Source organism: Pristis pectinata, chromosome 12 (assembly GCF_009764475.1).
Source record: "Pristis pectinata isolate sPriPec2 chromosome 12, sPriPec2.1.pri, whole genome shotgun sequence".
NCBI lineage: Eukaryota > Metazoa > Chordata > Chondrichthyes > Rhinopristiformes > Pristidae > Pristis > Pristis pectinata.
The window spans coordinates 2,878,688-2,903,260 of record NC_067416.1 but is presented as its reverse complement, the minus strand read 5'-3'; the positions used below and the strand labels follow the sequence as shown (position 1 = coordinate 2,903,260).

Genomic DNA, 24,573 nt, shown 5'->3' with positions numbered 1-24,573 from the left:
TAGAACTACAGAAAATGCGATCCAAATCTATGGGAAGGGATATAGGAAGGTTTGCTATTACATCTTAAAATTTTAAAAAATAGCATTCCAAGAATTAAATTGAAAGATACATGGTAAGAAAAATCAGTGAAGTCATAAATATATGCTACAGAAGCTCTTTTATTTTCAGTAGTTTTTCCTTTTTGCATTAATTTTGTTAAAAGCTATTTCTTGTTTCTGTCCTGTTATCACATATTCTATTTGTGCATCACAGGTATGCATCTGTACATGTGTTTGTACAGATACAAAGACGGCACCTGGGGGTGGGGGTGACGATGGTATGGGGGAAACCTTTTCATTCTGTATGAAGGTCTAATGTTAATTTAGGACCGTGGCTTATTTCAGAGGAGGTTATTTGAATGTTGCATTGGGCACAGCCAGCTGTTGTCTACTGATAACTAAAATGTGCCTGGCATTTAAATAAATGCTTCTGATTCTTGCCATTTATTCTTGCTGCCTTTTTGCAAGCAACATGTGTAAAGTGACTAACGAGTGTTCACTTCATCATGTTTCCTTCAGAGAATTGCTTTACACTCATCAAGCTGAGCGATGTGGTGCTAAAAATTAAAATGCACTTCCCTTTTTTTGTCAAAGGTAGATTTGCATTGATGGAGTGTCACAGACAACAGATGCACAGCGCTACTTCATTTGACAGCATTCATTATTATAAATAGCCCATCAACAACCCACCCACATTTTTATGGATCTTGTGAACTGCAGATAAACCTAAAAGCCAAAATCTGGAAACCCTCCCTTTCAGGAACTCAATCAAACCTCCAGAATGAGGAGTACATAGGAGCGAGTGACATGGAGAGGACATGGATCACTCTAAGTTTAATGCTTCAGATGATCTTTATAATGGAAAAGAGTTACATTAAAGCAAAGGCATCCATTTAACCTCCAGAAATTGTTCCCCCATTCAGTTAGAACATAACTGATCTAAATCCAAACTCCATTTACCTGCCTTGATTTCATAACCCTAATGCACTTGTCACTTAAGATACCCTAATGCATTTGTATAGATACCACAGCTGAAATTTTCAATTTATCCCCAGCCTCAGCAGCTTTTATCTTTGGGGACGAGATGGTCGTGGGGAAGGGGGTGGCGTTCAAGAATTTTGTTACATTTGGAGTGAAGATAGATCTCCTGACAATGCCATTAAATGGCCCAGCACTACTTCTGTTTTACATCCTTGTTTGTGTACTCAACACTCTGCCCCATCAAACATGAGCAAATATATTTTTCTGTCTGTGCTTTGTCACCCCCTCTTTATTGATCTTAGGCATCTCAATCTGAAGGGGTTACAGGGCACTTCTGAGTAAAGCTTCTGGTTTGTCCCAACGTGCTACTAAATGGAGAAAGGTTGCAGATGAACGAAGTACGGAGGGATCTAGTTGTACTTGTGTGTGACTCGCTAAGTGTTTGCAGGCATGTGCAACAGTGGTACAGAAGGAAAGTAGTATATTGACCTTTATTGTAAGAAGGCTGGAGTTTAGAATGGGAAGTATTGTTATAGTTGTACAGAGTGTTGCTGAGGTCACACCTGGAGAACTGTGCACAGTTTTGATCTCCTTTCTTAAAGGATATATTGGAGGCAGTGCAAAAGAGATTCACTAAGTTCAAAGGGTTGTCCTATCACAAGCCACCAATGAAATTAGATCTGTATTTATTGGAGTTTAGGAGAATGAGGGGTGATCTCATTTAAACATAAGATCCTAGGAGGTCATGACGGGGTAGTTGTTGAGATGTTCCCACAAGTGGGAAAGTCTAGAACGAGGGCACCTCGTTACAAGATTGGGGGGGCAATCATTTACAACTGTAGTGTGCATGAACTACTTCTCGCAGAGGGTGGTGGGGCTCCAGAAATCTCTACTCTAGGGGGTTGTGGAGGCCAACTCATTGGGGATATTTAAAGAAGAGGTAGATAAATTTTTAAAAGCTCAGAGAATTGAGGACAATGGGAAACTGGCAGAGAAGAGAAGATGAGGCCTGGGTCAAACCAGCGATGATCATGTGGAATGATGGGGCAGGCTTGAGGGTCTGAGTGGCCTATTCCTATTTCCTTGTGTTCTTCTGCCAGACCTGTACAACTATAATTTGTACCACACCAGTCATTCTTGTATTAATTTGTGCTGAATTGAATGGATGGAGACCACGTCTTTTCCACAGACAAAAGGAAGAGGGAGAGGAGTGTTCATTATCGTGCTGGTTACAAAGTCAGGCATCAGGACTGACATTCCCTGGCTCCTGTCTTCCCTCCAAAGAAGCATTGCTCCATTTTGTAGCCGTGTGACTACGAATGTAGGATAATGGATGACTGTCGGATAGCTGCAAAGTCGTAATTCAATTGAGTAGGCCCTCGGTGGCATAAATTGTGACAATGATGTGTTTGAGTAGTTTACTAACAGATTCAGACTGCAGGGTTTATCATAGGCTGACAGGCCATCATTCCTTCCTTACCGGATGGTCTGAATAGTAAGTGGAGATACACTGAGCCACCTGTCTGAAATCAATTGCATTATGGCAGTAAGATTAAAGCCAAAAAACAACAGTTTTAAATTGGGCATAACAGAGAAGGCTGGAACTACACAGCAGATGAGTTGGCATATGAGAGAAAGATTTGTCACTGTGGGTGGATTCTAAGTTATCTAGAACTATTACTGAACTGAGAGGCTCTTTCTCAAGAATAGAGAAACTTACCGGAGGTCTTTAAAACTACATGTTGTTTCTACTTGCGAGGGTGTTCAAACAGGGAACATAAATCAAATGGGAAATTCAGGAGAAACATAGCCAGAAAATGTTTGCAGAGTGGAATTTTCTACCGCGTGCAGTTGAGATAAATACCACAGGTGCATTTAAGGAGAGCAAATAGGGAAAGGAATAGAAGGATGTAGCAATGGTTTGAGACAAAGAGAGGGGTTGGGAGAGGCTCCTTTGCAGAAACACTGATCAGTTGGACCGAATGGCCTAGAGTCACAGAGAGATTCAGCATGGAAACTGTCCCTTCGGTGATCATCAACCACACATTTACACTATTCCTATGTTATCTCATTTTTTTATTCTCCCCACACTCCTGTCAACTCCTCCCCTAGATTCTACCGCCCACCTACACACTAGGAGCAATTTACAGCAGCCAATTAACCTACCAACCCACACATCTTTAGGATGTGGGAGGGAGCCGGAGCATCTGGAGGGAAACCAACGCGGTCAGAGAGAACCTGCAAACTCCACGCAAGGTCACAATCGGTCACTGGTGCTGTGAAGCAGCGGCCCTGCTAGTTCCACCACTGTGCAGCCTGTTTTTGTGTTGCAATTTCTATGCAAAGAGCCAACCTCAGGTAGAAACCTCTTCCTCTGTTAGACAACAACTGACCTGTTCCATATCAACCCCAAATCCCAGATCTTCAGCCAAACTGTGGGCAACAGGTTGGAAGAGCTTTTAATTAGAGGGTATTTACATCATTGAGAGTTAAGAATGGCTCTTTGCGGACCTGACTAATATTTGGGACTGAGCCATGAGTGCAGGAGGTGTGCAGAGAACCTACAGGGCTTGATTTATCATTCCCACAAATGGGATGGCCTAAGGAAGAATAATGGTCTGGCTGTTAAGATAAAAAAATTATACCTCATGGCTCCTCATCTACTCTGTTTATGTAGCACATCGGTTAAATAGTTAGCATTAGGTTTGCTGTGAATATTAACTTTAAATGAACTGTGTTGATGTGGAAATTTTGCACTGCTTATGATCATTATGTACTCAATCTTCAGGTGAAATATTAAATTGCACGCTGTGATTTTTAGGTTGCCAGATATTCCTATACTGACGATCACTCCCATAAGTGAATGCTTGCTGTTATAGACGTTAAGTGTTATATCATCCAGGGTCAAACAACAGAAATTATACCTTGTTGGTATAACTCTCTCACTAGAAATGTTATGAGCCCTATTGCATTCTCCAGGCAGATGAGTTGGATCACACTAAAAACAGGTTTATTAACTGTAAAAAAAAAACAAAAGATCCAAATAGCAGATTTTATATCCAACTCCTGGTTCAAAAATAATAAAATATGCAATGCTTTGCTAACTCTCCCAATAAAACAGGATCTGAGTCAGTGTTTGCAGAATAATTTATACATGAGGATGCACATACCCCATGAAGCTGTCAAGTGCTTTCTAGTTCAATGGAATATGGAACCTTGAGCACAAGCTGCTTTCCGTCTGGATATGAGGAAGATTGATGAGGGTAGTGCGGTGGATGTGGTCTATATGGATTTTAGTAAGGCGTTTGATAAGGTACCTCATGGTAGGCTTCTTCAGAAGGTCAGAGGCCAAGGGATCCAGGGAAGCTTGGCTGTGTGGATTAGGAATTGGCTTGCCTGTAGAAAGCAGAGGGTTGTGGTGGAAGGAGTGCCCTCGGATTGGAGGGCTGTGGCTAGTGGTGTCCCGCAGGGATCGGTTCTGGGACCTCTACTTTTTGTGATATTTATAGATGACTTAGATGAGGGGGTGGAAGGCTGGGTTAGTAAGTTTGTGGACGACACTAAAATCGGCTGTGTTGTGGATAGTGTGGAGGGCTGTCAGAAATTACAGAGGGATATTGATAGGATGCAGAGCTGGGCTGACAAGTGGCAGATGGAGTTCAATCCAGAGAAGTGTGAGGTGGTACACTTTGGAAGGACAAACTCCAGGGCAGAGTTCAAGGTAAATGGCAAGGCACTTGGCAGTGTAGAGAAGCAGAGGGATCTGGGGGTTCATATTCACAGTTCACTGAAAGTTGCCTCACAGGTGGATAGAGCAGTTAAGAAGGCCTATGGGATGTTAGCTTTCATAAGTCGTGGGATTGAGTTTAAGAGCCGCGAAGTGATGATGCAGCTTTACAAAACTCTGGATAGACCACACTTAGAGTACTGTGTTCAGTTTTGGTCGCTGCATTATGGGAAGGATGTGGAGGCGTTGGAGAGGGTGCAGAGGAGATTTACCAAGATGCTGCCTGGATTAGAGTGTATGGAATATGAGGAGAGGCTTAAGGTGCTAGGGCTTTATTCACTAGAAAGGAGGAAGATGAGAGGAGACATGATAGAGGTATATAAAATACTGAGAGGAATAGATAGAGTAGACAGCCAGCGCCTCCTTCCCAGGGCACCAATGCTCAAGACGAGAGGGCATGGCTTTAAGGTTATGGGTGGGAGGTTCAGGGGAGATGTCAGGGGGAGGTTTTTCACCCAGAGAGTGGTTGGTGCATGGAATGCACTACCTGGGGTGTGGTGGAGGCAGATACATTGGACAGGTTCAAGAGTTTGTTGGAGAGGCACATGGAGGAATGTAAGAAAGAGGGATATGCAGGAGGAAAGGGTTAGATAGTGCGAGGGTGGTTTGATGGACGGCACAGCATGGTGGGCCGAAGGGCCTGTTTTGTGCTGTATGGTTCTATGGAAATTGTCTTTAGCCTTTCTGTGGGTATATCCTGTTAAGCTTCCCTTTCCTGAGTGAGGTCTGCTTTGATGTTCTGGTTTGGTCCTCACCATTGTATCGGCTATGGCTCAGTGAGTATCACTCTTCCTTTTAAGTTAGAAAACTATGGCTTCATCTTGCACCAGAGACCAGAGTACAAATATCTAGGCTCATACCACAGTGCAGTCTTGATGGAGATTTGCTCTTGGTAAACATAAAATATTCCATAGCACTATTTCAAAGAAGAGTGAATAGTTCTTGTTGCCCCAACCTGTGTTTATCCCTTGATAAACACCAGTAGAACAGATTATTCAATAATTACTGTATTGCTGTTTGTGGGAGCTCAGTGTGTTTTTCCTTTGTTGCAACTGTCCACACTTCAAAGGTACTAAATTGGTTGTAAATGCTCTGAGAAGATTTGGGGATTTATAAGGTATATGTGCAATTCACACGTTCCATTAGTATCTAAGCAATCAACCCCAACTCTTGGCTTGAGTCACACCTTAGATCTGGGGCACAAAGCAATTTTTGACCAAGGTGCAAAATGTACCTCAAGTCTATTAAGCACTCATGGAACAAACCAAGGATCTGGTTTCTACTTTAGGCACTCCTGCTCTCTACAAGGTGACATGAGATTTTGACTTACATACAGACTGGGCAAATCAAATTCACTCTGATAAGGTGGTAGAAGAATTCATGAGGTGCTTTCTGGATCAATATGTTCAGGAGTTAGTTAGGGGAAAGAGTATTTTGGATCTCATTTTATGTAACAAGAAAGGGTTAGTTAATAATCTTGTTGTTATAGGCCTGTGGGGAAGAGTGACCATAATATGATAGACCTTGACATTGAGTTTGATAGTGATGTTGTTCAGTGCCAAACTAGGGTCTTAAACCTAAACAAAGAAAACTACAAAGGAGTGAGAAAACAGTTGGCTGCAGTCGATGAGGAGAATTCATTGAAAGGATAATGGTGAACAGGCAATGTTTTCGTTTAAAGAAATAATGTGTGTCGGATAAAGTTTATATTCCTTTAAGGCATGTAAACCCAATGGGAAAAGTGATTCATCCATGCTGACGAGTGTTACATTCAAGAAAGAGGCTTATAAAATTTCCAGAAATAGCAGCAGTCCTGAGGATAGGGAACATTTTAGAATTCGGCAAAGGAGGACCAAGAAATTAATGAAGTAAACCAGAATAGAGCGTGAGAATAGAGACAAGGAACATAAAAACAGAGCGTAGGAGCTTTGATAGGTAAATAAAGAGGAAGACCAACAAGGGCAAATGTGGGCTCCTTACACAGACAAGAAAAATTATAGTAAGGAATAGGAAATGGCAGAGGAACTTTTGAGCCTGTCTTCACATAATGAAGGATGAAGGAGAACATCTCAAAGATTAATGGCTTTGAGCAGGGTTAGTTAGCATGGATTTCTGAAAGGAAAATCATGTTTGACTTCGGCTGGAGTTCTTTGAGATTGTGACGAGTTGAATAGATAAGGGGGAACCAGTGGATATGGTGTATTGCATTTTGGTTAGGCACTTGATAAGTTGGTGAACAAGGTTAGAGCATGTGGACGAGGGTGATATTCTGTCATGGTCTGAGGATTGGTTTTCATACAGACACCAATAAATGGATGGCTCTTAGGTTAATGAGCTGTGACTGGTGTAGTACTGCCGGGATTGATGCTTGGGCCCCTGCTTTTCACAATCTGTATCATGTTGCACCAAATGTAACATTTCCAGGTTTGCCAATGATAATGAATTAGGTGGGCTTGGGAGTACAAAGGTGTAAAGATGCTTTAAGGGATATGGACACTTGGAGAAAAAGACGGCAGATGAAATATAATGTGGAAAATGTGAAATTATCCACATTGGTACACTCAACAAAAATATGGGTTATTTGTTAAATGATGAGAGGTTGGGAAGTGTTGATGTTCAAAAGGACCTATGTATACTTGAACACAAGTTATGATTTTTCTTTCAGAAATCCATGCTAACTAACCCTGCTCAATGCTATTATTCTTTGAGATGTTTTCTCATTACATCCTTCATCATGGATTCCAGCATATCCCCCACCACTGACATTAAGCTGCCCTGGGTTTCTCTCTTCCTCCTTTCTTAAATAAAGAGGTCATGTTTACTACTTTCCAATTCATAAGATCAATTCCAGAGTCCATGGAACTTTAGAAGATGATAACAGGATCATTGGAATTGTGACAATGAAAGGCTTTTGTGAAAGACACAGTGAAAGGCTTTTGTTTTGCGTGCCATCCAGACAGATCGTGAGATAGTAAGGTAGTAAAAAGAACCCAATGCAGAATATAGTGTTACAGTCACAGAGAAAGCGCAGTGCACGTAGAGAAATAAAGTGCAAGGGTCACGACGAGGTAGATTGGGAGTTCAAGAGTTCATCTTTTTGTGTATGAGTGGTCCATTCAAGAATCTGATAACACTGGGATAGAAGTTGTCCTTGAGTCAGGTGCAACAAGCAGTTAAAGGAGCAAATGGTGTGTTAGCCTTTATTATAAGAGTACAGAATTGAGGAATCTTATTGCAATTGTACAGGACTTTGATGAGACCACACCTGGTGTATTGTGCACAGTTTTGGTCTCCTAACCTAAGAAAGGATGTAGTTGCCATTGAGAGAGTGCAGCAAGAATTCACTGGGCTGGTTCTAACAATGGGGAACTGGCTGTCTGAGGAAAGATTGAGCATGGGACTATATTCTCTTCAGTTTAGAAGAATGGCAGGAGATTTATTTGACATTTACAAAATGCTTAAAGGGCTTGATAGGCTTGATGTTTCCTCCAGCTGATGAGTCTAGGACCTAGGAGCACAGTGTCAGGAAAGTGGAAGACTGTTCAGAACAGAGATGAGAAGAAATTTGTTTAAATTAAATCTTCTGAGTTCTCTACTCTGGAGTGCTCTGTGGAGATTTAGTTATTCTGTTCTTTCAACACAGAGATTCATTGATATCTGGATATTATGAGATCTGGGGATAGTGCTGGAAAATGACATTGAGGTAGAGGAGCAGCCAGGATCTTAATGAGTAGCAGTGTAGACTCAAAGGGCCAGATGGCCTAACCCTGCTCCTATTTCTCACGTCTTTATGTTTCTACAAGAGGAATGCTTGGCCTCTGTAAAGTGGATGCCCTGAATGGTAGTCTCCTGGCCCCATGATCATATAATACAAGAAAACAGTGTTGAGGCCAAGATCAGAACATCTATGAGCCTACTCAGTAGCAGAGTGGTCTCGAAGAGCTGTTTGCCAACTGGTGCTCCTGTATCTTATGTTGTTCTCTCAAAGCCACCATCTTTCCTCAATAATAGATTTCTCTCCATAAAAGGGGAAGGTGTTAGTTGTGATGGTATAAGGTGTGCCAAACCCCTTAACAACCATTGAAGTGTGGTCACTGTTTATAATGTAAGAAAGGTGGTGGCCTGCGAGCACACTGGAAACTCCCAGAGACAGCAATGCGATAATAGATAATCTGTTCGATAAGCTGAGAAAGAAAATTAGACTGGGGAGAATTACTCCACTTTTCAGAACGGTACCATGAAAAACTCTGCAACAACTCGATCTGTTGCCACTATTCCAACCCACTACGTCCCTTAGCCCAACAAATTATTCCTTTCTTAGCATGTATCCAGTTCCCTTCAAATTACTTTCAATCAGCTTCCAGCATCCATTTCAAGCGGCTTATTCCAGATTATAACTTGCATTTAAAAAAAGTCTTCCCTTTGGTTCTTTTGCCAATTAACTGAAGTCTGTGTCTTCCAGTCACCAACCCTCCTGGAAACAGTTTCTCATTACTCACTCTGTTGAAACCTCTCCGTTTTAAAACCTCTATTAAATTTTCCCTTAACCTTCTTTGCTCAAAGGAGTGCATACCTTGCTTCTCTACCAAATGCACACATATAGAAAGTATTAGTTTTTATCAATTATTTCTGCATCCATTCTGGACACTAGAGGAATTGTCAAACTTTCTGTTTTTGTCAGTGGCACAGGTTGGTTCAGAACAGCCCCCAGGTCCGAATCTTTGAATCGTATGCCTGTTTATTTGAGTAGCTGGTGTAATGTTGCAGACCATACCAAAAACCAACTAATCATAGGCAGTTATCCCCAGAGGGACAGAAGAATGAAGGTATTATACTACATTTGTATCATATCTTGGTTTATCATGCTTGAACTACAGTGTCGTGTTACAAACAGAATATGAAAGCAACAGGATGAGTACAAAGGAGGTTTACAGGACTGAACCTGAAAGAGTGACTTAAACCTCTCAGGAAGGGGTGACATGGTTGGGGTTCCTTTCTCTTAAAAGAAGTGAGGCCTAAAAGAGATCTTTAAAATGATGAGTAGATTTTATCCAGTGAGAGGGGCAATGAAGAAGCTTATTTACTGAGGGATGAGAACGTGGCATCTGGTGACCCAAAGGAGTTGGCGCTGAGAATATGAATGTATTAATGGGAAACCTAAGTAAGCAAAGGAAGAAGAAGGGACTTGAAGGTTTTGCTGAAAGGTGAGGAGCACTGGGAGAAGGTTCGAGTGGAGCACACACACTATCTTGGACTGGACTCGACAGCTTTTTTTTTGCTGCAAGCACAATGTATTTCAAGTCTCAGTGATCCATTTTATGATTCATCCATCAATGAGCAACCACATTAGCCTTTGAGCCCATGAGCTGTAAACAGCACGATGCAGAGGGGAAGTGAGATGAACGCAAATGGGACTGAGTAGTATGGCCTTTGAGGGCCTGATTACCATGGTTCAGGAGCTGTGGCTGGCCTCCAGGCTTCTGATTGGACTAACCTGCTGTACCTAATTACATAGACTGAACAAGCCATTTGGCCCAAATGGTCCATGCCATGTTAATTCTCTACATATGCTTCTTCCCACTTCTCTTCATTTCACCTAATCATTGTATCCTTCTATTCCTTTACCACCTCATTAATTTAACTTAAATGCATTTGTGTCTCGGGCACTTACCTCTTGGGAGATCCTGCAGCATTGTGCAATGTTAGAGGTCACACCAGATTCTGTTCAGAGCAGTGGCAATACTCTTGGTGAGGACAAAAAGGCGCCAAAAATGTTTTTAAGCATACATTTCACATAAGCAACTGTGATCTACTAATCAATAGTTGAAGGCTTTATTGAGTAAAGCTCAATATAATTTTCCTATTGGTCTGAAGCACTTCATTGTACTGACAATGAAAGTGCAGTAAGTGTGCCTTGGCTTGATGTCATCTTCCAGGTAAAACATTCTCTGTTTGCACAATAATTTGAATCATTATAATTTGTACATGTTACCCATTTTTAACTTACAGTCCATTTTTATGCTAAGATATTAAATGTATAAAATTCTGCTGCTGCCAGGTAAACATCTTTCTGAAGGGGTGGGTAGATATTGCCCTCGCCCTCAGGCAGATGAGGAAACAGATTTGTGGTCCCCAAGCACTGCTGCTACATAAATAAATCAGTGGACATAACCCGCAGCAGTTGCATAAACAAAAGGAATCATTCATGCATGGCATCTCGCCTGTTTCTGAAAGTTATATCAAGTTAAACAGAATTCCAGCACTGAGGGAGGGAGCCCATTCATCCTGCCATGTCCATAAAAATTCACCCAAAACAGCTTCTCATTTTCTGTCTTTCCCCATTCCTTTCTAAATATTTTCCCCCAGTTATACATCTACCTCTTTCAAAGCTTTAATGGATAAAATACAAAAAGGTCAGAGTTAACACAGCATAAGGAATAGAAGCAGGAGTGCTGTATGCCTGCTCCGACATCCAATGAGATGATTCATTTTTCACAAACATGCCTTTTTTTCTGTACTCACCCCCATGGTATCTCTAAATCTGTCAGTCTGTTCTGAATATACCAAGAGTGTCCACAGTCTTATTGGGTTAAGGAATTCCAAAGATTCTCTGAGTGAATACGTTTCTTATCCCTGCCCTGAATGGCTTACTCCTTATTTTGAGACTGTGATCGCTTGTTTAGGACATGCCAGTCAGGAGAAATATCAAATCTACATCTACCCTGTCTAGTTCTGCATAAGAATGATGCATGTAAGTAGAAGTCAGACTGCATCATTTGCTCAGAGGAACAAGATTGATGTAAAAGTAGCTCAAATTGGTATGAGTCATAGTTATAGACATAGTCATACAGCACAGAGACAGGCCCTTCAGCCTTCCATGTCCATTGCTGACCACCTTGTCCATCTACGCATTCACTATTCCTGCATCAGTGCATATCCTTCTATGCCTTGCCTATTTGTGTCTGTCTAAATGCCTCTTAAATGTAGCAGTTGTATCTGATTCCACCATATCCTCTGGCAGCACATTCCAGATATCTACCAATCTCTGTGTAAAACAAAACTTTCCCCTCAGATCCCCTTTAACACTCCTTCCCCTCACTTGAAACCTGTGGCCACTTGTTTTTGAAACCACTACCACGGGAAAAATATTCTGACTGTCTTACCCTATCTATGCCTAGTGTAATCTTGTATATACATCTATCAGATGAGAACAGTTTAAGGCAGACAGTGGTAGGTGGACTCCAGTGTGAGGATGATCAGCAACCTGGTGATGAGAAGGCTGATTAAAAATAGGTTTGGATTGTTGGTGTCAAGGAATGCCAGAAGGTACAGGCTAATTGTTCCAGCACAAGACAGTTGTGGAGCAGGTGCGGGGTAGGGATGCTGTATGTAATCAGGCCATGGCCAGGCTGGGCTCTTTATTCACAGCAGTACACAAAAAGTGCTGGAGGAACTCAGCAGGTCAGGCAGCATCCATGCAGGGAAATAAACAGTCGACGATTTGGGCCAAGACCCTTCATCAGGACTGGAGAGGAAGAGGGCAGAATAAGAAGGTGGGGGGGAGGATGAGGAGCACACGCAGGTAGGGGATAGGCAAGTCCAGGTGAGAGGAGGAAGGTAGGTGGGTGGGGGAGGGTGGGGTAAGATTTAATAAGCTGAGAGGTGATAGGTAGAAGAGGCAAAGGACTCTTTGGAATCCGGTAGGAGAGGGCAGTGGACCATGGAATAAAGGATGGGGGAGGAGAGGAGATGGGTAGGTCATCAAGGCAGGAGAAGGGAGCCACAGGAATAAGGGACAAAGGAGGGGTGGGGGGGAGGGGAGGGGGAAGCCAAAGAAGGGGTGGGGTTACCAGGTTGGGGACTCCCAAGGCAGAATATGAGGTGTTGTTCCTCCAACCTGCGTCTGGCCTCAACGTGGCAGTGGAGGAGGCCATGGATAGACATGTCAGTATTGAAGTGGGTGGTCACCAGGAGATCCTGGCTGATGCAGCGGATGGAGCGAAGGTGCTCGACAAAGCGGTCACCCAATCTGCACCAGGTCTCACCGATGTACAAGAGACCGCACCGGGAGCACCAGATGCAATAAATGACACCCTCAGACACACAGGTGAAGCGCTGCCTCACCTGGAAGGACTGTTTAGGACCCTGAATGTGGTGAGGGAGGAGGTGTAGGGACAGGTGTAGCACTTGGTGCGGTTGCAGGCATAAGTGCCAAGTGGGTTATCAGTGGGGAGGGACGAGTGGACAAGGGAGTCGTGGAGAGAGCAATCCCTGTGGAAAGCTGAGAGAGAGGGTGAGGGGAAGATGTGCCTGGTGGTAGAATCTCGTTGGTGGCGGCGGAAGTTGTGGAGAATGATGTGTTGGATACGGAGGCTTGTGGGGTGGTGGGTGAGGACAAGGGGAAAATTATTCCTGTTATGTCGGTGGAGGGGTGGGGTGAGGGCAGACGTGCAGGAAGTGGAGGAGATACGGGTAAGGGCAGCATTGGTGGTGGTGGAAGGGAAACCCCGGTTACTGAAGGAGGAGGACATCTCTGATGTCCTAGAATGGAAAGCCGCATCATGGGAACAGATACAATGGAGGCGGAGGAACTGGGAGAAGGTGATGGCATCCTTACAAGTGACAGGGTGGGAAGAGGTGTAGTCAGGGTAACTGTGGGAGTCAGTGGGTTTGTGGAAGATGTCTGTGGTTAATCTGTCTCCGGAGATGGAGGCAGAGAGATCCAGAAAGGAGAGAGAGGGGTTGGAGACAGACCAAGTGATTCTGAGGGCAGGGTGGAAGTTGGAGGCAAAGTTGATGAAATTGATGAGCCAGCACAGGTGCAGGAAGCAGCACCAATGCAGTCGTCAATGCAGCAGAGAAAGAGTTAGGGAGCGTTACCAGTGTAGGCTTGGAACATGGACTGTTCCACGTAGCCGATGAAAAGGCAGGCATAGCTGGGGCCCAGGAGAGCGCCCGTGGCCGCACCTTTAGTTTGGAGAAAGTGGGAGGAGCCAAAAGAGAAGTTGTTGAGGGTGAGTCCCAGTTCTGCCAGATGGAGGAGGGTGGTGGTGGAGGGGAACTGGTTGGGTCTGTTATTGAGAAAGAAACGGAGAGCCTTAAGGCCTTCCTGATGGGGGATGGAAGTGTACAGGGACTCGACGTCCACAGTGAAAATGGGGCGGTCAGGGCCAGGGAACTGGAAGTTGTTGAAGTGATGGGAGAGCACACAAACTGTGACAGACATAGGTAGGAAGGGACTGAACCAAGGGCGACAAAATGGAGTCAAGATATGAGGACACCAGTGGGGCAGGAGCAGGCAGCAACAATGAGTCTACCAGGGCAGTTGGGTTTGTGAATCTTGGGTAGGAGGTAGAAACAGTCAGGGGTAGGGGAATTATGAGGTGGGAGAATGTAGAGGGAAGATCTCCAGGGGCGATAAGGTCTTTATTCCTTGGAACGTAGGAGAATGAGGGATGACCTTATAGAAGTGTTTAAAATTATGGGAAACATGGATAAGGTGGACAGTAACAGTCTTTTCCCCAGGGCAGGGAGTCCAAAACTAGTGGGCATATGTTTAGGGTGAGAGGGGAAAGATTTAAAAATGACTTGAGGGGCAACTATTGCATGCAGAGGGTGGTGAGTATATGGAACGAGCTGCCAGAGGAAGTGGGTGAGGCAGGTACAATAGTATCATTTAAGAAGCACTTGGGTAGGTACGTAGAGGGGTGGGGCTCAGGGATAAGGGCCGGACTAGCTGGGTGGGCACCGTGGTCGGCATGGACTGGTTGGGCCAAAGGGCCTTTATTGGTGCTCTGTTGCTCTCTGACTCCATGAACATCAAATGTGATTTTTACAAAGCGCTATTGACAGCTTTCTTACTAGTCCCCTGTACCGAGCATGCTAACTCTCAGCAAACCTGAGAAACGCCGGTAATTGTGTATGCACCTGCTGGCTTTTCTCCCTGACTCAGCAAGTGTTGGGCTTCCATGGAAACATGCATCAGTGTGGAAGTCTTGAACTTCCTGCGATGTGCTCGCCAAATATTTCCTCCTCGATGACTGAGCATCAACTTCCAGCAATTCTCTAGCAGCTGGGAAGCTTGCACATTAACTGCACCAACTGAGACCCAGCAGCAAGTTCAGTTCAATGGAGAGGAACAGCTGCTTGGGAGAGACAAGTTTCAGATTCCCTATGTCCCCTTTCTCTCTCTCTCACTGATCTACCCAGGTCTTCCTACACCCACCCTCGCACCCCCTCACCATTTCTTTCCCCTCCTCCACCCACTCCATCTGCCCGTCACCAACACGCTCCTCCCACTGGTTCCCCTCCCCTCACCACTTCCTTCACGTGATTCCAGGCTCCACCTTCCTCTCTTATCAGATTCCATCATTTTCAGCCCTTTAGTCACCTCCACCTCCCGGCCTCTGTCGCTGTTCCCACTCTCCTGTCCTCCATCTGCCTCTCACCCCTCCACACCTGGATCCACCCATCACCTGCCAGCTCTTGCCCTCACCTCTTTACACTGACCATCTCCCCTCTATCTTTCAGTTCAGATGAAGGGTCTCAACCCAAAATGTCGATTGTCCACTTCCCTCCACAGTTGCTGCCTAACCTGCTGCATTCTTCCAGCATCTTGTTTTTAGCTCCGGATTCCAGAATCTGCTGTCTCTTATGTCTTCAGATACTACGTTTTTTTAATTAATTAATGATTAATTGTTCCTGTGTGTTTTGTTTTTTTTTAACGTTTTAATGATTTATTGTTTTGTAAAGTGACTTCTTAAACTAGTATTTGAAAATTCTTCAATGATAGAAATACATAAGTTTTCTGACAGCTTAACAGTTGATCAAGCAGGGTAAGAAGTTGTGTGGGTGCAGTTTGTTGAGGCCTTATCACGAGATTCTGTTTAGACCTGCAGCCATGCACTGTACAGGACCTAGCTGACCATGCTGAAGCTGGTGTTCAGGGAGTTGCTAATAGATCCACTCCATATAAGGCAGACCTGCCTGTTAGGGGAGTGTGAATGCAGGAAGCTTGTCACTGCCATTTAGTTCTGGGCCAGAGGTTATTAAACTATCTTCAGTCCTGCAATCACCACTTTGTTTCTTCATTCATTGCTGGCAAGGTCATCCAGAAGGTGAACTGCCACCTTGAACCACTGTGTCCTTCTAGTGAATGTACTGTCATGTTGCTGTTAGCGAGAGTGTTCCAGGGACAATGAAAAGATAGTGATATATTTCCAGGTCAGGATGGTGTGTGACTTACTCACCAGCTGCCCTTGTCCTTCTTGGTGGTAGAGGTCACAGTTTTGGGAACTGTTGTTTCTAGCAGGGCAGCTCCCTTTTGTATCAAGAAAACTTAACTTCTGTAGATATTCCCATGGCCTTACCATCCATCCTAAGGTAGCATGGATGCTAGTACATTTTAAAATTAAATCTGATAATGCCAGTGTTAAAGTAGCAATCAAATATTTAAACAAATATGTTAAACAGTCATTTCTCCTCTGAAGAGACCTAGAAGACAAGCTTGCATTGACGGAACAACACACAATCTGCTGGAGGAACTCAGTGGGTCGAGCAGCATCTGCGGGGGAAGAGGAATTGTCAACATTTGGGGTTGAAACCCTGCATCAGGACCGAGAGGGGAGAAGGCCAGTATAAGGACAAGGGGAGTGGAGAGAAAGGAGGCAGAGGTGACTGGTGGACTGAGGCGGGGTGTGAGATGACAGGCAGGTAGGGGCTGGGAGCAGGGGTGGAGTTGGGAGTCAGTGGCAGGTTAATGATAGATGGAGGCAGATGGAGAGAGGATAAAGGGGAAAAAAAAAGCAGATGGAGCAAGGTGGGGGGAGGGGAGAGTGAAGATTGGAGACCTGCCACTGTCTCCCAACTCCACCCCTGCTCCCCTGCCTGTCCCTCACACCCCTCCTCACTCCACCAGTCACCTCGGACTCCTCCCTCACCACTCCGCTCCTCCTCTTTATACCGGCCATCTCACCTCTCTGCTCTCAGTCCTGATGCAGGGTTTCGACCCAAAGCATCGACAGTTCCTTTCCCCCCATAGATGCTGCTCGACTCAGAGTTCTTCCAGCAGGTTGTTTGTTGGAGACACAAGAGATTGTTGCTCCAGATTCCAGCACCTGCAGTCTCTTGTGTCTCTTTTGCATTGATGGGCTTTGACTTTCCTTATATGTTGGCTAAAAATGACATCAATAAGCTCAGTTGAAGCATCTCCCGGTGTGCTGGAACCGAATGCCAGTGTGTCAGCTTTCGTCCTGAAGTCATTGCCAAACAGTTTCAATGCCCAGTTATTTATCATTACGTTTTTCCAGAAACGCAGGTACTCAGGCTGCATTTTATGGTTTAATTCCTCCTCCTACTGATGACCCGGACCAGTTTTATGTCCTGCAACTGTCAGCAGAACTAATACTAATATAATTATCCTTGATTGCAAGCATGAAGATGCTGAATGACACTGTCCTAAATGCACAGCATTACGTCCACCTAACGTGTCCACTTGCCACTGTATATCACCGGATAGTGATGGGGAAGGAGAGGAAAGTTTGATTTGTAGTCCTTCCCATATAACCTAGAGACATCATGTCCAACTTTTGTGTCCTTAAAGCCAAGATTGGGGGTCAGAATTGCCTCACGAGGATGTCGTGTTCTCCCAACCCCATCCTGGCAACCTTGCAAAGGTGCAACAAAAGATCTGCTAGAAAAGCTCAGAAGGTTGAGCAGCAGCTGTGGGAGGGGGGGAGTACTCTGTCCTGGTTTTGACCCAAAACATCAACCATTCCTTCTGCAGATACTGCTCGACCCGCTGAGTTCTTCCAGTGGGTTATTTGTTGTTCCAGATCCCAGCATCTGCAGTCTCTTGTGTCTCCAACTTTGTGATGGTTATTGGAAATCACAGGGAATCTGGGTTTCTTTGCCTTTTGCAGAGATTGCATTGGAAAGTTGGAGATCTCCTGTAGAAATTCTAACCCCAGCTTTTTTATATTCAATTATTTCTGTTCCTTCATCCTTTGCAGTTCGGTTATAACGTCCATGAGCAAGGTGCAAACTCTGTTTATATCCTCTTGAACCCTACTAAGGGATGCACCAGGTGCTGTTTCCTTCCCCATCAATTTCAAGTGCAAGTCCTGGATCAACCAGCCATTTCATTCTTGTTCCCTTCGATGTTTCCCCTGTGGAGGTGCTGGAGAAGTCCCCACTCCTCTGATGCTGTAGCTGAAGATCAAGAACTAGCATCAAGCTATTACGGAGAGGTTTGCACTGTAGCATAATTTACTAGAACGCTCTATCTGGCACCGTTCTGCCAGCCTGTGCACGATGACTTTTCAGTAGTAAATCATTTTTAAGACTGAATTAAATATGGATAATGAAACGCCTTTGCACACTCAGCAAATGGATTTGTCTCCCAGCCAGCAGCATTTGATTGTTATCAGCATCTGTGGCGCACAACTGCTCGAGAGTATAGGTGATCAACATCTCTCAAATGTCCTGACGTCTGCTGAAGGTTGAATCTCACCTCGTTTAAAATTACTCTCGTAAGTGGGGAGGAAAAAGTCGCGTCAAAAAAGGCTAAAAGTGTCATTCACGGGATAGGGAGCAGGAGCCAAGGACTGCGTTATATGAGTAAGATCACTTGCTGCCAAGGTGGGAAGTAAGTTTGGCATCACCCTTTGCTCTCAGTACAGTTGATTCTGACTCCTGGTTACTCTGAGAAAGTTGATGGTGGCTGCCTCCCTGAAAGGATGGTAGTGCTTGTGTTTTACACAACTATGGGGCTGCTGTGCTATTAAAAGTGAGCCATACATAAAATTGTCTTATGAAGAAAAGTTGAGCGAGCTAGGGCTTTTCTCTTTGGAGCAATGCAAGATGAGAGGTGACTTGATAGAGATGTATATGATTATGAGAAGCATAGATAGCGTGGACAGCCAGCACCTTTTCCCCAGGGCAACAATGGCCAATACTAGAGGACATGGGTTTAAAGTCAGAGGAGGAAAGTTTAGGGAGATGCAGAGGTAGTTTTTTTTCCACAGAGTGGTGGGTGCCTGGAACGCACTGCCGGAGGTGGTGGTACAGGCTGATACAATAGGGACGTTTAAAAGACTCTTAGATAGGCACATGGATGTAAGAAAAATGAAGGGTTATGGGCTGTGTAGAAGGGTTAGATTGATCAAAAAGTAGGTGTCTGTATAGGTCGGCAGAGCATCGTGGACCGAAGAACCCGTACTGTGCTATACAGTTCTATGTTCATACAGTGTGGAGCTGAGTTCACGTGTATGCCAGACCTGGCAGAAGTGGTGATTTGTCCACATGCAAGAACATGAGTGAACCAATTGCACTGCCAACCCACAACCCTGCTTGCTAGCACGTTGCTATATGTCCCGAACGTGTATGTTTTATTTGTATGTATATGTGAGCATACCCCATTCTATGTCAGTGTTGCATTTTCCCTCGTATTGAATTCCTGAGTAATTGTTATCATTAGTAAACTATGCAAGTAACATCAGAGAATGAGCTGGGAGAGTTACTGAGCTGGACGATATGATTTGGCATCAGTTGCTAAAAATGTAGCGGTATGAGGCTAATATTAATTCAGCATTATTAATTTACAGTGCCTGGTTCAATACCTAGCCTGTTACCTAAACACCACCTGCATCCTCTTCAAATGGTTCAAACAATATCAATTCATGTCAGGAGAGTTTTGTCCCAGCACGCAGGTTTTGGCTAGATATGCTTCTGTTGTTAGTCATTTTCCACCGATGCATTGATGTTATGCAGCCGGATACTCATTGCACATTACCGTCTGACTCCCTTTCACACATACGTAAACCTCTGCGACCTGTAATACAGCAGATGGAATGTTTGCTGCTGTACACAGTATTGGCCTCTGTTAACTTACCCAGTGTTGACTAGGCTTCCTGCCTTAAAATGCTTCCTCTTCGTAACTCCCTCACTGAACAACATGATGTCAGATTCACTACCTCAGGCACACAGATAACTCCAAAACAAGATGATTGTGAAACTGCTTTTGTTCCTTTATTAACTCATTTCAATTTTACTTCCATCACTTGTCTCTTCTGAGAAAAATTCTGCAGGAAATTATTGATTGGAGTAATACTGCATTTTCTCTCGAATCAGTCATTTGTCAAAAAAAATTTGTGCTCGAATCACAATTGTTTTGAATGCAGGGGCACTGATGAATCTCTGTCTCTCTCACTAGCTAACCAGCAGTTTTGTTCCATTCTGGGAGCTTCAACTGTGCAGTCTCCCCATTCGTTACAATAATTTCATTCTCATCTGGAGGATTTTATCTCACCAAACTTCTTCATTGTTTCTATTAATGGTTGCCCTTGACACTCACTTGGTTTTAAACCACTTGACAATGCAGAATCTCTTTCTTTTTGTCCCATCTGTACTCTAATTTCAAAAAGACAGCGCCCCATTTGGGAAACAACATTGTAGAGTATCGGTCCCACACTCTAATTCCGTTGCGATGGTCAGAGGTGTCCCCATGCCACAAGATCCAGAAAATGGATTGATGCCCTTTCCTGGTATTTTTCACCATGTGCGTACTGACCTTGGGAATCCACCCAGCTCTGGCAACTCAATAAAGTTAATTAGGATAGAAGCGCTTTGCTTAGCTGTATTTACTGCTGCTCCTCAAGTGGCAATTAATCATGGCTGTTTTCTCTGTAGCTCGAGACGCGATCAGTACCAAGCATCCCATGTTGAAGACTCGACCTTTGTCACAAGCATCTAGATCATCGAAGGTTAAGGCCAGAAGCTGTGCAGGTGAGAAAAAGACTATAATTGCAGTCAATTAAGGCTTCCACAGTTTTCTGATTAAAGAGACAATTTAATAATCTGACCCACATTTGTCAAAAAAAAGAGCACATAAAGTGTAGCTTGCATTTTGCAGGTGTTGTACTGCTTGGCTCCTGCATCAGTACTTACAGCGTATCAGGTTGTAGTTACAGATAAAGTGAAGCAATTAGTGAAGGATTTTTGTTTTGCTAGTGCCTGCATATTTTGGGTTGGTATTAAAGAATCTGATGGTGTGGTTTCCCCCTCTAGCTGCTTGGTCCACTCCTTTCCGTCATAATTTAGGATACTTGTGTGGGACATGAATTCCTCTAACACTCCCCACAAACACCTCTTTTTAAACGTTTATTGAATCAAGCTTTTAATCAGCGTGAAACCTCCCCCACCGCCCCCCCCCCCCACTTCACTGAGGATACCAGCAAGCCCAAATGATATTCAGTTGTGAGGGTAAATTGGACGCAGTACCTCCGACCCAATGACAGAATCTCACCCAAGGTTCTGATTGCCTTATAATTTTATAAGAGACATAGACAGGTAGATAGAGTCTTTTTCCCAGGGTAGAAATGTCACATACTAGAGGGTATAGCATTAAGGTGAGAGGGGGAAAGTTTAAAGGAGTTTTATGCGATAATTTTTTTTTGCACAGAGTGGTAGGTACCTGGAACGTGGTGAAAGCAGATGTGGCAGAAGAGTTTAAGAGGCATTTAGACAGACAGGGAATGAAGGGATATATACCATGTGCAGGCAGGTGGCAGTTCAGAATCAGAGTTATTATCACTGACATACAATGTGAAATTTGTTGTTTTCCGGCAGCAGTACAGTGCAGACATAAAAATCTATAAATTACAAAAATAAATAGTGCAAAAATAAAGGAATAATCAGGGTTGGTCCAGACATTGTGGGCCAAGGGCTTGTTCCTGTGCTTTACTGTTCTATGTTCTCCAGCTGTCTCCCTCCCTCTCTCTCCTGCTTGCCTGATTTTCCTGTAATTGGGGTAGGATCTGCCTGCGCTCTCAGGGGATTGTGAAATATGGCAAGGCACTATTTTGAAGAAAAGTGTTGAGATTTATCCCCTATTCCTGCCCAATATTTATCCCTCAATCAATATCACTAATGGATTATCTAGTCATAATCACATTGCTGTTTGTGGAAGTTTGCTGTACACAAATTATTTAAAAAGAGATAATGTAGGAAATGCACGTGATTGGCAGAAACTGATTCTGATTTAACATTTTGGGTCAGAATGGTAAATTTGTTTATTATTGTCACATGTATTGAGATAAGTGAAAAACATTTTGCATCCGTCCATACAGATCATTTGATCACATCAGTACATTGAGGTAGTACAGGGAAAAGCATTAACAGAATGCAGAATATAGTGTTACAGTTACAGAGAAAGTGCAGTGCAGGCAGACATTAAGGTGCAAGGGCCATGATGAGGTAGATTGTGAGGTCAATAGTCCATCTTATCGTACTAGGGGACCGTTCAATAGTCTTATAACAACAGGACAGATTCTGTTTCAAATCGAGAGGATTTTAAGTTCAGCTAGTGAAATAATTCAGATTTTAGAAGGACTAAGATAGTCATGCTGACCATGAAACTAATGGATTGTTGTAAACAAAGACATTTGGTTGCCTTATGTCCTAATGATAGGTCCATCTTATCGTACCAAGGACCTTTCATAAGAAAATCAAAAAACTAAAGATGATGGAAATCTGAAATAAAGCAATAAACACTCAGCTGATCAGGCAGTATCTGTGGAAAGAAAAGCAGCTACAAACAATCTGCTGGAGGAATCAGAATCAGGTTTATTATCACTGACTTGTATGTCGTAAATTTTGTTGTTTTCAGCAGCAGGTACAGTGCAGACACTCAGCGGGTCGAGCAGTATCTGTGGGAGGAAAGGACTTGTCAGCGTTTCAGTTGAAACCCTGTATCAGCAAAGCATCAATGTCTCAATGTTAAGAGAACATTCTCTCTTTCCCGGTTCAAAGTTTCTCAGACCTGAAACGCTGACTCTCTTTCTCGTTCCGTGTATACTTACTGAGTGTTCCAGCATCTTCTGGTTTCATTTCATAGCTTTGAGAAACAACGGAAAATTGATGCCCATTAACTGGTCACTTTAATTTTCCATCTCACTTCCACTCCAGCCTCCCCATCCTCAGCCTGCTGCCCTTCCAAGGAGGCTCGATGGACAGCACCTCATCTTCCAACTAGACTCTTTACAGCCAACACTTGCAGATGAAGGACATTTACCACAGTTGCTTCTAAGTTGCTAACATTTCTTCCAAGTTCTGAGGTGGTAATTTCAGATAATCATTCTTTAGTCATTGTTTACTTTTAAAAGCTGTACTAATGACAGCATCTTTAACAGATTGACAAGGGAAATAGCTATCATCTTCTGAAATACTTGCAAAGATTAGCAATAGGGATTTCAGTTAATATACATCGTAGATCACAGCTAAAAGAAAATGCTGGAAGCATTCAGCATATCAGTTAACGTTTTAGGAGAGACCTAGGTGGGGATCACATTTCGGGTCAATGGCTTTCGTCGGAATCCACAGTGTGTCGAAACATCTTGCATTTAATTAGCACCTTTATTGGAGTAAAATGATACCAAGATATTTCTCAATTGCATTATCAAGAAAGATCTGATGCAAAACCACTCAAGAATATATTAGGAAAGTCTGAAAGGTTGGATTTAAGGAAGGAAAGGAAGTTACAGAGGTTTAGGAAGGGAATTCCAGAGCTTTGGATTGGAAAATAAACCTGCCACTGGTCGAGCAGTTAAAGAGCAGGTTTGCGCTAGGGACCAGTTACAGAGCAATGATGTTCTTGGAAAACTGCCCAAATTGTGATTTTTTTTTTCTCTGTAACACAAACCTTTGACAAAAATTGACAAAATTTGTTTCTTTCGCAATTTGTGTTTATTTAGTTATTTTTTTCCTCACATAAATTCCATAAGAGTGAATTTTTATTCCGTCTCTCAGATAATTTGGTAGTGATCTGTGAATTCCATTAGAGTGAACTTCCATTATCTGAATTACTGTAATGCAGTGGTACGCTATTAATGAAACGAAGAGGCATCTTGGAGCTGGTGGAAATTAGAGAATTGAAACTGCCAATTCTGCCAGCATCTCCCAAACCCACAACCCTTCTTGCCAAGGAGAGGGGCTTCAGGCACACGGGAACACCACCTGCAAGTTCTCCTCCCAGGCACACACCTTCCTGACTTGGCCTGAATAGTCGGTGGGTCTAGTTTCTGGAACACGGTCCCCATTAGCTCCCAGACACCAGAAGGACAACAGCAGTTCAAGAAAGTGGCTTGCCTCAATCTTTCCAAGGATGGTTAGAGATGGGCAATAAATGTTGGTTTTGCCAGTGCATCCTGAAAAAGAAAGGAATAATAAAAATCACTAATTGATTCTTCGCTTCATGGGAGCTAGTGTATGTCAGCAAGCACAATGTTATTGGGTGTGCAGTATTTAGTTCAAGTTGGGACACCAGCTGCAGTTATATATCAGCTTCAAGACTGTGAAGGGTGCTGATGAGAGAAAAGTGGAATAGCCAGCATTTTGTGTTTTTATTCCAGATTTAAATCACCTGCATTACCTTAGTTTCACAGAGACTGATGTTGCTATGCACAGTGACACCTTGTGATACAGGGCTGAAGTGCCACAGAGAACGTTCAGGACAGTTGTGCTGTGTGCTATATTCAACAATGGACCACAATTGGGCATGTTACCTCCTTTGCAATAGCATTGCCGTCGCTTCCCAAAAGATACCTCCCACTCCCGTCATAAAACAGTTAATGCACACCATAAAACACACTGCTAATTTGCAGGCTGATTTCCATGGGAGCCGAGAGCAGAAACAGTATGGGAGTGCATTAAAGCATAACAAATGCTGCAGGTCTTGTGCTGAAGTTCAGTGTCTGGTAAGGGTGATATTA

The 24,573-nt window shown here is 43.5% G+C and overlaps 1 protein-coding gene across 1 annotated transcript in view; it reads left to right on the top strand.

The window, feature by feature from the left end:
- The window catches only part of r3hcc1l (R3H domain and coiled-coil containing 1-like), a 186,153-nt gene that overhangs the window by 123,787 nt on the left and 37,793 nt on the right, over positions 1 to 24,573 (top strand). Inside the window, exon 5 of the mRNA XM_052027675.1 lies at positions 20,495 to 20,590. Coding sequence (XP_051883635.1) covers positions 20,495 to 20,590 — 96 coding nt within the window. The remainder of the gene's footprint in view (positions 1 to 20,494; positions 20,591 to 24,573) is intronic.